This window comes from Ailuropoda melanoleuca, chromosome 16, assembly GCF_002007445.2.
Source record: "Ailuropoda melanoleuca isolate Jingjing chromosome 16, ASM200744v2, whole genome shotgun sequence".
Taxonomy (NCBI): Eukaryota; Metazoa; Chordata; class Mammalia; order Carnivora; family Ursidae; genus Ailuropoda; species Ailuropoda melanoleuca.
In genome coordinates this window covers 47,659,678-47,674,826 of record NC_048233.1, presented here as the reverse complement: position 1 = coordinate 47,674,826, position 15,149 = coordinate 47,659,678, and the positions used below count along the sequence as shown (strand labels likewise).

Here is a 15,149-nt window from a genome sequence, read left to right as displayed (position 1 = left end):
TGTTTACTGGTTGGAGTGTTGATTACCAAGGAAGTAAGATACAGATGGCGCTTCATTAGCTATGACTCGTAAGAGCCTGCTGTGGGTCAGAGGTTGTACTTTGTACTCCACATCTGCACATACAGTGTTTTTACTTTTCACAACAGTCCTGCAAGCTTCGTATTATTTCCATCTTTTTTTTTTTTTTTTGAGAGAGAGAGAGAGGGAGAGAAAGAGGGTGGGCTGAGGGAGAGGGAGAGAGTCTTTAGAATGTATTTTTAGATTTATTTATTTTAGAGAGGCAGCGGGAGAGAGAGTCTCAAGCTGACTCCATGCTGAGTGCAGAGCCCGATACAGGACTCGATCTCACAACCCTGAGATCATGACCTGAGCTGAAATCAAGAGTTGGACACCCAACTGACTGTGCCACCCAGGCGCCCCTGGTATCATTTCCATCATATCAGACAGTGAAACTGAGGTTCAGACAGGTTACATGAGGTGCTCTCATTTCCCACAGGTAGTAAAAGCAGAGAGCTGTGTTCTGGTCTGTTTGACTTACATCTCAGCCTCTTTCCACTCCGCGCCGCTGCCTCACACACTAGGGTACAGCGGTGGGATGAGGCTGCCGAATCCGCGGACGCTCGCACCCCCGAAGACAATGGGGTACACGCAGCACTCCCTGGAGACTGCAGCTCTTCAGTCCCTCTGGTCAGCTTCCTCCATCTACCCCCACCTCTTTCTGGAAGATTGCTGTTTTCCTGTGATCCTCCAGAGCCGCTTCTAAAGTGGGCACTGGGACATGCCCTCCTTAAATTATCCGGGTTCTTATCCTTTCTGTTGAGAAAATGGGCTTTAGAGATGTTAATCAATTTACCCAAGGACTCAAACAGCTAGAAAGTGGAAATGGCATCTGGGTTTGAATTTCAGGTTTCTCAGGTAAAGACTTTATAAATGCATGTATTAATAGAAAATGAGCCCTTATGAAACCTCATGTTTTAGTCTATTTTATCATTATTTAAAAAACATAGGTTTTGTGGCTAGAATTAAGAATAGGAAAATTTTGACTTGAAATGGAGTGGGGGAGCAGAGAACCACAGAATTCTGTATCTGGAATGTTTCATGATGTGGATTCTGAACAGGATGCCAAGAAAAGAAAGTCTCCCTTTCTGTACCCCATATTTTTAGAGGACTCCTGAGACTCTGCTGAGACTGGCACTATGCTTAGAAATGGCCTTTCATTTGTTTATAACTTCCTAGTGGCACCTTAGATCTAGCGTCCTGTCCTTTTTTATATGCAAGGGTAGTAAACTTAACCAGTGTGCTGGGTTTATGGAGTTGAGGAATCCCCAGTAAATTACCCATCCCATTGTGTAGACCAGGCACCGCTCTGTGGCAGTGCTTGGGAACTACACTTTGACCAGTAGCTGGGGGTCAGGAGAGAGTGGGCTCTCACCCCGCCCCCTAAAATGCAGAAGTGGCCTCAGCTCCATCTCTTTCCTCCCCTTCCCCCTTCTTTTCTTCCTTAAGGCAGCTTCTTTGAATGGGAAGATAGTGAGCTGGCAGTTCTTTTAGGCCAGGCAGAATTCCTATTGTGCAATCTAGTGGCATATAATCAGGAATACTTTTTCTGCCATCCCAGCATAATGTTCTTGCATTATTAAGGGCTTCTGACAAACTTACCCAGACCAGATTTTATCAAGGGAAAATCGACTCCCTGTCTGAATGGGATAGCTTCCCTAATCCTAAACTTTTCTCCATAAATTTTAACAACCTTAAGGAGACTTGTGTCCATTTGCCCTTTGTACTACCTGGAAGGCATCCTGCCCTTTGAAAGTAGGCATTCCCTTTCTTTCTGGCTAGGGTCCTTCTCAGTGCATCCTTTCCTGTGATACCAAGAAAGCACATTACTTTTCTCCTTGCCCACCTTCCCCTTTCAGTGTGTTCTCTACTGTCTTCTGCTATGTAGTACCGTGCTTTTTTTTTTTTTTTTTTCTTGCTTTCTGCTATAGAATATCCTTTCTGGACTATGGTTGGCAACTTCTTTCAGCCTGAGGACAGAGACTGTTTTCTTTTCTGGCAAATTGCTGGACTATGTTTATAAGTGAATGTACACATAGTTCCTGTACATGACTGCAGTCTTTAAGCCACTTAAATTTTGTTGCCTTCTGAACTAGTATGATTGGCGTTTCATGCTGTTTCAGTTCTTTGGCCAGTATATTTCACACCCCATTCCCCTCACCCCCAATCGCAGCACCGGATGTTGTGTAAAAAGCAGTGAGGCTCTGTGAAATTTGGGCCTTGTCCCCGTGATGTTCCATAAATAACTGTTCAACAAACGAATGAAACCAGGAGAGCAAGAGCAATTGGCTGAGGATTTCAAGTAGTAAAAAACAAGGCTTCTTATGATGAACAGTACAGATCAAACTAGATAGAAGGCTTTGCGTGCTGAGGAAAGAAAGCACTGAATCTTGTAAACAACAGGGAGCCGTTAAATTTATGTGTCTTGTAGAGGTCTAATTTGTATACATACAAAAAAAGTGCACACGTTCTGTGTACAGCTTGATGAATTTTTACCTGTGCGAATATCTGTGTAATTACTGCTCAGATTCCAGAAAAAAAATCTCTAAAACCCCGGATGAGGAGATTTTATCTTGACTCGTAACATTTTGGATGCCACGTGCCAATGTTTGGTCTGTGGTATAACTGGGATTGGAATTATTACAGCTGTTCCCAGGATTAACAAGTCTTTATACTTGGATAAAAACACTAATTCGTACCGTCTAATTGTGTGACAAAAATAATACAGCGTGGTTAACATTTATCAGTTATCAGTATGTCTTGGCACTTTATAGGCACTACTTGAATTTATCTGCTCCAGAAGGGTTTGTTACTGTCGTCTTTTACAGATGCTAAAGGTTAGAGAGGTAAAATGACTTGCCTCAGGTCCTACGCTTAGGAAGTAGCAGTTAGTATCAAATCTAGGACTGTCCGTCACCAGAGACAGATTTCTTGTTGGTGATCGGCTCCCTAAATATCTAGTACCTAGGCTTAAGTAACAGAAATGTTATGTCTTTGTGGTGGGAGATGATGATTATGTTTATTACCTGCCCCTGAAGAATGCTCTTCTTAGGCACATCCTGACCTGTGGCTTACAAGCATTAAGAGAGAGAGAGTGAGAGAGAGAGAGAGGGAGAGAAAGAAAGAAGGAAGGGGGTCTTGGATTCTTTGTCAGGCCCTGGAGCTTTGTTAATTGGATGGATTTTTATGAGGGAGGAAGGTGCTTTCTGGTTCCCTAAAATCAATATATAGCAACAAAACGATCGTCTCTATAGACACAGTTTGAAAACAGGACACAATGAAGGTGAAATATGGACCAAAATATCTAGAAATTCCAGCAGTTAGTTTGTCTTAATGTCAGCGGAATAAGTGTGTGCCAGTGTTAGTTAGCAAAATGGCAAAATTCTTATAACATTAAGATTATGTTGGGGCACCTCGGTGGCTCAGTCATTTAAGAGTCCAACTCTTGGGGTGCCTGGGTAGTTCAGTCATTAAGCATCTGCCTTCGGCTTGGGTCATGATCTGAGCCCTGCATCGGGCTGCCTGCTCCCCCTACCTGTGTTTGCTCTCTCTCTTTGTCTCTCTCTCATTGTCAAATAAATAAAATCTTTAAAAAAAAAATAAGACTCCAACTCTTGATTTCAGCTCAGGTCACAATCTCAGGGTCGTGAGATCGAGCCCTACGTCTGGCTCTGTGCTGGGTGTGGAGCCTGCTTAAGATTGTCTACCTCCTCCTCTCTCTCCCTCTCTCTTAAAAAAAAAAATTATGTTTCAAGAGTTAAGAGGGCCAAAGAAAGTGTGAAACTCTCATAGCCACTAAAAGAAAGAATAGTTTATTTTAATGGCCCTCAAAGTTGCTTAAACCCAGTAATCTTCTACATATGTTAATGTCTTAATTCTTTCTCAGTGAAAAGTCACATCGAACGAATTTGGTATTATGCAGGACTAAAATATATTTAATATTTGTCCATTATTTTTTCAGGTAAAGTGGGAGGGATCAGTGTAGCACATTTTCGCACATTTAGGTATAAACTGGGAGTAGTCAATGAAATTCAGGTTTTACAAGATGAAAGCATGGCAGGAAGTATCCAATTGCTGCAGAGAAACATGTTTCAGGAAACGAATCTTAAAAGGATATAAACAGCATGCTTATCCAACTTGCTTGGGGGAAAGACTACGGTTTTAAGTTGTTCAGAATAGTGTGTACAAAGGTACTGTTGCCAGTTGTATCACTTTTTGAAGAGATGTGGATGCCAAAAAGTAAGTAAGTAAGTTGTTTGGTATCTGTTTATTTTTAAATGGGGACGGGCTGGTGATGGAGGTGGTTTTCTACTCAAAGCTGCTTCTGTTGGTAAATGTTTCTTTTACAGACTTTGTTTGAAAAATCATGCATTTAAGTGAAACCATCCAAAGGGAAATAGGATTATGGATACTGAATTCTGTGATTAAAGTTAATCCTAAAATATAAATAAAATGTGGAAAGTATCCATCAAAAATAAAATATATCAAGTCATTGTAGCAAGCAGATCAGTGCCCTCCCCCCAATACCCCAACCAGGGGTTTCTGTACTGTCATGTTCAGAGTGCCTACTTCCGAGTAGCTTTATGGTGTTTGCGTACGTCACATGCTGGGGGTGTTGTCACTTAAGAATGCTGTGGCCCTGGAGTCAGTAGGCCCAGCTGCCAGGAACCCTTGCCTGAAGAATGGCTGAACCCCTTTGGCTCTGGTTCCCAGCATCAGGCTGCCTTCCTCTAAGTCATTCCCTCAGATTTGGTAACGAGCCAGTGGGAAAGTAGGCTTTGAGGAAGTCAGTCAAGAGGGGAGAGCAAAGGAGATGCTCAGAACAAAAGAAGGATGATGTCAGTGTCCTAGTTAGTGCCCTCTGTCAGAAGCGGGAAATAAGTTCTCTCTCAGATTCTTATTCTTGCCATTGTTTTCTTTTTAAAACCTTTAAAGAAATGATGAAGGGTAATACACAAACATTTTTAACTGGCTCACTGAGATTCTTCCCTTCTTACTCCGCTACCTTAACTGTCCTTTCTTCTGATGATGATTGCAAAGATTACAGTTGGGAGGCTTTGCTAACAGAAGACAGAAATAGAAGTTGAGATGAAAAAAAACCAACAAAAATATCAGTGAAAGAATAAGTTTGAGATCCCTGCAAATGAAAAAAATTCTGAAATCCCATTTCCTTATGATAATACACAAGGCAGCTGAATGGGGAAAAAGACAAGGTGTGAGGAAAGAAGGGGAGAAATGAAGATGAGGCATGGAATCTTCCAGGCCCCTGTTTGTTGTCTCCCTTTGTTTCAGACTGCTTTGTTCTCAGGACTGATGCTTACCACTGGGTTACAAATAGACCTGGATCATAACTGACTGTTTTTCTAGTTTTTGAAGAACGTGAAATCTAGATACATATTATCTTAGGTGTATATACTTATGAAAAAATAATTGCATATAATTATGAAAAAACTGTTAGTAGGTCTTCTGCAGTCTGCTTGGATATATCAGGAAAATTCAGAGTTATTTAGTATCTTTTCTTCACTTGGAACTTGCTCTGAATAGATTTTAGTGGGAAACCAACATAGGATAAACTGTAATACAGTGAAAATATCGTTATTAATTCTGGATAAGTGGGATTTGATAAAGTTACATTGGTGCTTGGATAGGCAAGTAAACATAAATTTAAAATTAAGATTATTTTTCTTACAGTCCTATTTTGTAACGGATTATGACCCAACCATCGAAGATTCCTACACAAAGCAGTGCGTGATAGATGACAGAGCAGCCCGGCTAGATAGTAAGTAATCGTCTTTTATTTGGTAGTTCACATATCGTATTTTTAAAAAGCTTGGTTGTTTTGCTAGTTGCATACTACAATTGAAATATTAGATGGTCTTGAATATAAGCCCATCTCTTTCATTAGTTTTGATTGATGAACCAGCATTTATAATATTTAAATATTCCTCAGTAAATATAATGTAAAACAGTAAGTGTGTTGATCTTGTGCTGGTGAAAATAATGATGTCACTGTAACTTGGTGAAATTGTATTTTTGGGGACATTTGGGAAAAAAACGTGAGGTTTCAGCTCTTCCTGCTTTCTTGAAAAGGTTAAAATGGGTGAAGTAGGTATAGAAAAGATTGAGTATTTGTTAACTTGCTTAGAATTTTTAGCACAGAGGCTTTAGCAAATAGGGTTTTGTGCTTGGTCACACACTCTGTGTCTCCACAAAAGATAGCTCTGTCCTTTTAATTTACACGATTCTTTCTTGCACAGAGATCAAGAGGTATGCTAGCACCTGCACTTTAAGTCTGGTGTTTGGGGGGCGGGTAGACCAAGATTTCTTTCCTGAATTTACAGGTATCTTTTTCAGTTCTTTCCGTGGAGGAGATAACACCTCCAAGTGACTTCAGAGGTGATCTGACTCCGTCTGCCTAGATGTAGTTGATATTTTTAACCTTGTAATTGGTATGCTAATATATTCTAGCTACAAAATCAACCCGTACTGATGAAGAGGACTCTGAAACTGTCTGCTGTGCGATGTTTGTGTCTAGTGTTGAGAATAAAGCGGTACGAGGAGAATGTAATAACGTCTTTATTACCCTGTCTGATGTGCTCTAAAGGACCCACGTTAATTGGGTCTGCCCTTGTGGGAAAGCCATTTATGAAATGAAAGCATGAACATGGTTACATGTGTTGTTTTCTCTTTAGTTCTGGATACAGCAGGACAAGAAGAGTTCGGAGCCATGAGAGAACAGTATATGAGAACTGGCGAGGGTTTCCTGTTGGTCTTTTCAGTCACAGATCGAGGCAGGTTTGTAGCAGTATTAACATGTAGATCTTCTATTTATGCCTAGATCACTATTATATTGAATTTGGACTTTCTTGTTTTTAGAGAAAAAGGTAAAGTAATAAGATATTAAATGGGATGTCAGACTAGCCACGTTCTGATATTTGAGCAAATTGATTTGTCTGTTTCTGTTTTAGTTTTGAAGAAATCTATAAGTTTCAAAGACAGATTCTCAGAGTGAAGGATCGTGATGAGTTTCCAATGATTTTAATTGGTAATAAAGCAGATCTGGATCATCAAAGACAGGTGAGAAGGAGTGTTGCTGCTGAGAATCCTACTGTTGATAATTGTGTGGGTGAATAGACGTGTTTCACGAAACTGTTGAAAGCACCATGATCAGAGAAACTGCCAGGTTTGGCACACTGGAGCTGGGAAATCAGATTCTCACATATATTTACACAGAACTTCAGTGGACCCTGTAAGCCTGTAAGTATTTGTACCAGCTCCATTCATATGCTATAATTTCTTGGATAAAACTCTAATTTAGTTAGCTCATCTTAAAGTTACCCTTATTACAGGCCAAGTTTTTTCAGTGTTAATGCTAAATTACTTTCATTTAGAGAGTAGCTTTGACCTGAATGACTGTATTTGGGTTTTCCCTGAGTTCCATCAGTGATGGAATGTTCTGTTCATTCTTTACACTGGCAGGCTCTAACACCAGTAACCTGTAAGGGAAGAAGATTTTTAGTATTTATTTGTAGACTAGATTATACTCACTTGTTTCTTTACCCACTTAATTCACATTTAATTTTTAGAATTTGGAGTATATATTGTCCACTCCTCTTTTTGTGGGTGAGCAGAACAAGGTCAGATGTTAATCAGTGCAGGCTCTCTGTTATTTGGGGTTTCTTTTTGTGTCTTTTTATTTTCAGGGTTTAGCCTCTACCCCACATCTGGAATATAATTGTTTAAGTTGTTTCTTAATTTTTGTTGGTATTTAAGTTGTCTTTTGTTTTTATATAGCATAGCTTTGTGTTAACATTTTTAAGTTTTTGTTTGAAAAGTACAAACATCAGGAAGAATGGGTTGATAACAGCATTGAGGACAGCCTTCCATTTTGTAGTTAATTATTTCAAGCAAATCTTTGATTTGTGTCCTGTGTTTGTAAAATTTTGTTGAAGGTATACCGAGTTTAAATGTGGGCTTAAGAGAATATTATTGTTCTGATGCTAAGATTTAGAATTATTTACTGGTGATACTTGATGTAGAATAAATATTACAGGTAGGTCTTTTAAAAATCTGAATTATTATAAAGTTAAGGTGAAAAAAATTTGATCTTCACTTCAAACCAGTATAAGCTTTTTGAAATAATTTAGAATATGGCATTGTTCACATCTTAAGCCTAGGGTAGGTAGTCCTGTTTTTTAATTTTTACTTTTTGGGGTCATTTCCTTCAGGGTTTCTGAATCTAAATTATATTTATTTAATGTTGCCAGTAGAATCTGTCTGCCGATCTTCTCAGTCCTTTCTAGTACTAGAAACACTTTGATATACTGGATCTGGGGAATAATTTCTAAGCTCTGCGGTGAGCAAGAGGCTGTCCTCCCTACCTCATGCCGAATTCTTTCCTTACCCCACCCGAGCGCTTTCTGCCCTGATGATGGAAAAGGTTTTTCTCAAACTTTTTCATGGTTGTATACAGCTCCAGTAATGGAATAGGTGGGAGGACTGGGGTGAGTTGGTGGTCTCCTGTAGGGTAGGCAGTGGCAGGTCAGGGAGAGTGGGGAAGCTGTGTGCACCAGAACAAATAGGCCGTGCCGTGGTGGGCCTGGGGCAGAGGGTCTGTAGGACTTATTTCTAAGTCTTGTCCATACTGAAGATTGCCAGTGTTTGTGGTATGGTTTCCTCTGTCTGCAGGTAGTCAACATATTATGGTACTTCAACTTTGTTTCACGCTCTGTGCTTATAAAATTTTTCATCTAAATTTTTTCATTTTTATAAGAAGAGTAAAGATTCTCAGAGTAAAATAAAAAACAAAGGTGATGAGAGGAATAATATAGGGAATGATAAGTTTCATATTTCCATCACCCTGAAGGTATGCATTTAGCCTGGAGTAAGTTCTTCTGTATTCATTTCTCTGCTTTAAACTGTATGCAGCATAAATTATGTATATGCTGAAAGCTCAGACGTGTATATCCAAGGGAGAAGAGCAAGTAACTGAGATCTGACTGCTTAATTTTTGCTCATTCCTGTAGTTTCTGCTGTCTGAAGGATAGGCACTGAGAAAAACTGGATTCCTGCATGGCTTCATCTCCTCTTTTCTAGATTCCTTCACCCCTGCACTCAGGCATGACTCCTGCACTTATGAGAGCCTTGAGTGCTGGCTGGCTGCAAATCCTCCTGCCTTTCCCTCGTCCATTCATTTCCCACTTGTTTGCATGATTCTTACTCACTTTCTCATTCTTAAACTGACACCACTTTCTTCCCCTTCCTCACTCTCAGCTAATGATGAGTAACATTTTCCTCTTTCACGGAGACATTTCTGCACGTTTCCACCTGCACATGTACTACGAAGTGCACATGTGCCCCATCAATTCTGCCTTCGCCTACTTGGGTGGATAAACTGTTCACCTCTCTGTGCCCATCCTCTCTGGTAGGCACTGGGTCCCGTTCCTTCTCACCAGCTCGTAGGCCTCACCCCAGCAACGGTCCCATTCCTGTTGTTCCGTTCTCTGCCGCACAATCATTGCCACCAGCATGGATCCTGCTACAGTGTCTCTCCTCTTTTAAAACAAAACATAACTCCAGCAGAAGCTGTTCTTTTTTTTTTTTTTTTTTTTTAAAGTTTTTTTTTTTTNACAGAGATAGAGACAGCCAGCGAGAGAGGGAACACAAGCAGGGGGAGTGGGAGAGGAAGAAGCAGGCTCATAGCAGAGGAGCCCAACGTGGGGCTCGATCCCACAACGCCGGGATCACGCCCTGAGCCGAAGGCAGACGCCCCAACCGCTGAGCCACCCAGGCGCCCCCAGCAGAAGCTGTTCTTAAGCTCACGTTCTTCTCTGTGTACCTTTCTCCTGCTTCTATTGAGCAGAACTCCTTAAAGTGTTATCTACACTTGCTTTTTTCCCTCCTCTCTTTCCTGCCATTCTTGCTTGCCCTGACCTCAGGCCTGCAAGCGCCCGAGTCAAGGTCACCATTTACGCAGATGTCAGTAACATTTGACACAGTTGCTCATACTCTCATTTTTGAAACACTTTGTTTACTTAGCTCTGGGACAGGGTAACCTCTGCCTCCTCTCCTCCCTTTGCTGATATTTCCTTCTCTCTCTCAGGTATCTTAAGGCTCAGGTACACCCTCTTCTGAGGCTCTGGGTGTATGAAGACCACCATACTTCACCTCCCAGCCTTTGAGGGCCGTGCACAGCGCATTTGAAATTGAGGTGCTATGCTAAAGGTTTTTTACCTTTGTAAAGTCTCTTCAGAATGAAATGTGTTGTCTAGAATGTCTTAGCACCTTCCCTTGCTTTACCAACAGCCTGGACAGGCCACAGGGATCCCATAAAAATTTCTTCCCCCTGTTCAGAAATGCTTTTACTCTTTTGGTCATCACCCCTGAAAGGTTCTTACTCAGTAACCAGTGTGGCTTTGCTCTTAGTTATTGACCCAGTTCATTGTTCTCTGACTTAGTCTTAGACATGATCCTTTGAACTTTTTCTAGTTTCTAGCTAGTTTTCTCTTACGTAACAAATGCCAGTTCTCCATGTTCTTTGAATTTGTGGGTCAGCCCTGGGCATTCCTCCTACTGGTTCCTGAGATTCTGAACCCATCTGGGAAGGGAGGTCAGCCAGAAGAGATTTTGCTTACTTTCTTTTGGCTTCTGTATCTCTGTTTGCTTCTTCCACCCGTCCGTCCGTCCATCCATTCATCCATCCATCCTTCCAGGATTTATTGAGCCCTTTTTCTAGACACTAATGACAGAGCAATAGAAAGAACAAAGTCACTGAAGTTTCGGTAAATAAAAAGAATTTGAGTGGTTAGCGTTACCACAACCTAGCCCCTTAGAGATATGTTGATCTTTCTGTTTAACCTGTCCAAGATGCAGGCAGAAGACACAGGTAAATGACTTGTTTGTGCTTACTAAACTGCTGAAGTCGGTAAACACGGCAGCACACTGGTTATGAAATCTAATGCAACAGTACGTGAGGTTGGGTTGTGGACTTCGTGAAATCTCTGATTTCAAGTTCCTTGTCCTTGACTCAGCCCTGTCTAGAGACAGACTGTTTTGCTTTTTTGTTTTTATCTTCTCTTTTCTCCCCCAGCTTACCTTAGCCTCCCCTTCTCCTTTTCCCCTTGTTAGGTGCTGGGGCCACTGTTAATTTGAGAAAGGAACCCCTTACACTTAAAATAATGCCTAAGTGTACTAACCCCCACTCTGTCTGTTAGCACCTTGACCACAGTATGCCCCTGTAGCCTCCTAGGAAAAAGACATCACCCCTACCCCCAATAGTAGATTAAAGGTCCTCTTCTTGCCTTACCTGTTTTTGCCTCGTCTGTTGTTAGCACATAGAACCGAGGTATATGCACTCAGTAACTATGTGCTGAATGATTGATTCAAGGCAGTAGTGCATCAAGCCATGGTATTAATTTGATGATTCTTTCTATGCAATAGATTTTTTTGAAAATAAAACAAAAACAAGTTTTGCTTCTGTAAACTTAGGTTAGGCATTAGACACATCCTTCAGTGAGCATTGCAAATGTTTTGGTCTATTCCTATTAAACCCAGTTTGTTTAATAAAATTGCTCTCATCATTCTTATTTTGGTTTTCGCTATTTGGAAATACATAGAACTAGATAAACTCATTATTGTGGATGTCTTCTAATACTCTGTTGTGCCTTGGAAGTGAGACTCATTGGAGGTTCCCATATGTAGATCTGTGAATTTGTTCTGTCGGATTCACCTTTGTTGTTTAAAACATTTCTGGGTAGCGCTGCTCTACCAAGTTAAAACATCCAGGAGATAAGTTTTAAGATTTGGTATCTTTATAAAATTCTCTGGTTTGGGGAACCTCTAGGAAATCCTTATTTGTGTAGCTTTCAGTCTACACATGTGATATTCTTTGTTTCATGCGATATTCTTTTTGTGCTTTTTGTTTGCTTAATAATGCTACACTGGTGAGTTCAAAAGCAGCTTTATATGTGGTTAGAGATTCCTTGACCAGTAATGTGTGTACAAACTTTGCTGACCTCGATTCTTAGGAGACAGTGATGTGAGACCATGCTTTAAAAATAAATTAATGAAGCATATAAATAATCTTAGCAGTGGGATTATTTTATCATCTTGATCATTAATTAGTTTTTCCTTACTATTTGTCATTTCTCTCTAGCTGAATTACATGAAGGAGGGATGGGGCAAGGTACCTTTTAGAAGAAGAATTGAGCAGAAAGACAAATAGCAAAATTGTTTAGGACATGTATTTCCCTTCCCCAATCAAAGCTATATTAATAAAGTAATTCTTGATTGACTTGTCTCAAATACTAATTTTTATTTTTCTTCTTGTATGTTTTCATTTACGTATTTGATTGGTCATACTCTATATACTTAACATATGTCTTTATTATTAGTTAATGACTCTGCACTTTCCTGGGCTCTGGGCGTACAAAGACAAATATGCCTTACTCCCTAGCTATAAGGACGTGATGTTGGGAGAGTGGGAAAACAGACCCAAGGGTGGGAGTGTAGTGTGTTCAGGGTTTGTCAGTGGTCACTGTAGGGCATGATGGGACCTCTGGGGTGCTGTTCCAAAACCACATTGACACTAAGAGGGAAGATTGATTGCTTGAGTCTTGAAGTATTACTAAGGAACATACTAAGAGTATGGAGTTGGGAGAGAAGGGGTGGCATCCCAGGAAGAAGGAAAAGAATTTGTCCACACAGGGATATTTTTGTAGGAAGGAATTTCCCATGTCAATTTAAAATAGGAATTTTCTTTTTTATTTTATTTATTTGTTTATTTTTTAAAAGATTTTATTTATTTATTCGACAGAGATAGAGACAGCCAGCGAGAGAGAGACCACAAGCAGGGGGAGTGGGAGAGGAAGAAGCAGGCTTATAGCAGAGGAGCCTGATGTGGGGCTCGATCCCATAACGCCGGGACCACTCCCTGAGCTGAAGGCAGACGCTTAACCGCTGTGCCACCCAGGCGCCCCGGGAATTTTCTTTTTTAAATTGGCTTCTGTGAAGCTTTTTTTTTCTTACCTGGCTTCCTTACTTGTTAATTGCTTGCTTGATTTGATTGCTTTATATTTCAGAACCATAGGCCTTCTGGTATATAAGCCATTTTGAAGAGAGGCAGGAAAGTTTAAAATTTACAAAAACTTGGTTATACCAGTGCTGTGGAGGACCTGCCTGCTGCCCTTTTGGAGCGCAACAAGGTTATCAACTATTATGAAATAATTATTAGGTGTATGTGTTAATTTAATAAACTAATGATACTGCATTGAGGTTGCTGAATTTTGGAAATGGAATATTAAGTTGGGAGAACAAACTACCTTAAAGACAAGAGGGAACAATACCTTGAGCTCGGATAGGGCCAGGAATAATTGCTATTCTAGTTAGCCGGAGTGTAAAACCTCGTAATTCTTGGGTTATTGGGTAGTGTACTCAGACGGGTTTTGTTCCGGTTGTAGGGCAGAATTAGCCCTTGATGAATTCTGTTCTGGCACTATGTAACAAAAAGGATCACACTTTCCAAATAACTGCATCCCTGAAGAAAAATTAGAACATTTATAGGAATATAAACTTTCTAGAACCCAATAGGTAAAAGTCCAGTACCCAGCCATCCACTCAAAAATTACCAAGCAAGAAGCAGGAAAATATGACTCACAATAGAGAAAAAGCAAGGAATAGAAACAGACCCAGAAACGACCCAGATGATAGAATTAGTGAATAGATACCTTAAACAGTTCTTACGACTATATTCCATATGTTCAAGAAGCTAGAGAAAAGACTGAAAATTGAATATGGTAGGTAGAGACATGGAAGATGGAGAAGATCAAAATTAGACTTCGAGAAATTAAAACTACAGTGTCTGAGGTGAAGAATGCGCTGGCTGGGGTTAGCAGCCGGAAGCACTAGCTGAAACATTGCTGAACCTGAGGGCAACTGTGAAATGCATACAACTAAGAAACTCAGCAAACCCAGAGCATAAGAAATACGAAGAAAATTACAATAAGACACACACATTTTAATGAAATTGTTTAAAACCAGTGATAAAGAGAAAATCTGAAAGATAGCAGAGGAAAAGAAAACTATTACACACACAGGAACAGAGCTAAAGATGGCAGCCGTCATCGTGGTTTCTCACGGGCAGTGATGCAAGGGAGAGGGTGATAGTGGCACAACATCTTCCAAGTGTTGAAAGGAGAGACTGGTCTAGAATTAAATGCCCACTGAACATGTATTTCACAAATGAAGGTGAAATAAAGACTTTCCCCAGATCTGCAAAAGGTGAGAGGATTCATTACCAGCAGACCTGCATTACAAGAAATGAAAAGAAGGAAAATTATACCAAATGGCAATCTGGATCCACAAAAAAAAAAAAGAGCACTAGAAATGATTATTTTGTGGGCAAATATAAATTACATTTATTGTTATTTAAATCTCTTTAAAATATAATTGGATGTTTAAAGCAAAAATAATAACCGTCTATTATGAGATAAAAGGTAATAACAATAAAACGTGGGAGGGAGAAACGTACTATTGTAATAAGATTCTTACACGATACGTGCATTGGTGTAAAGCATTTGAATTAGACTGCGATGAGTGAAAAATGTGTATCATAAACCCTAAAGCCGTCATTAAAACAACATAATACATAGTTCATTAGCCAACAGAGAAGAGAAAATGGAATCATAAGAGCAATACAATTAATCCAAAAGAAGGGTTAGATCAAAGAACAAATGGGGTGGATAGGAAAGAAAGTTGAAGGTGACTCTGTGACATCAGTAATCACATTAGCAGTGTGAGCACCTCAATTAAAGGCAGACGTCATCAAGTAAGATAAAAAAACGAGACCTTATAAGAAATCTGCTTTCAGTATAAAGGCCCAGAGAGTGAAAGTGAAAGGGTGGGGTAACATATAAGATACACCATGCTGATCCTAATGGAAAGCACACATAAATGTCAGCCTAAGTCCATTTCAGAGCAAAGATGACCAGGAATAAAGAGGATTGTTTCATAATGAAACGAAGAGAACATAACAGTTCTAAACATTCATATACTGAATAACCACTTCAAAATTCTTAAAGCAAAAATTGAAAGAA

The 15,149-nt window shown here is 40.0% G+C and overlaps 1 protein-coding gene across 4 annotated transcripts in view; it reads left to right on the top strand.

Annotated features, from left to right (window-relative positions):
* RRAS2 (RAS related 2) overlaps nt 1-15,149 on the top strand; it is a 55,333-nt gene that overhangs the window by 33,768 nt on the left and 6,416 nt on the right. For all 4 annotated transcript variants that reach the window (XM_034645870.1, XM_034645869.1, XM_034645871.1 and 1 more), the window contains exons 2-4: nt 5,749-5,836; nt 6,750-6,852; nt 7,026-7,134. In XM_034645870.1, the coding sequence (XP_034501761.1) occupies nt 5,749-5,836; nt 6,750-6,852; nt 7,026-7,134 (300 nt within the window). The remainder of the gene's footprint in view (nt 1-5,748; nt 5,837-6,749; nt 6,853-7,025; nt 7,135-15,149) is intronic.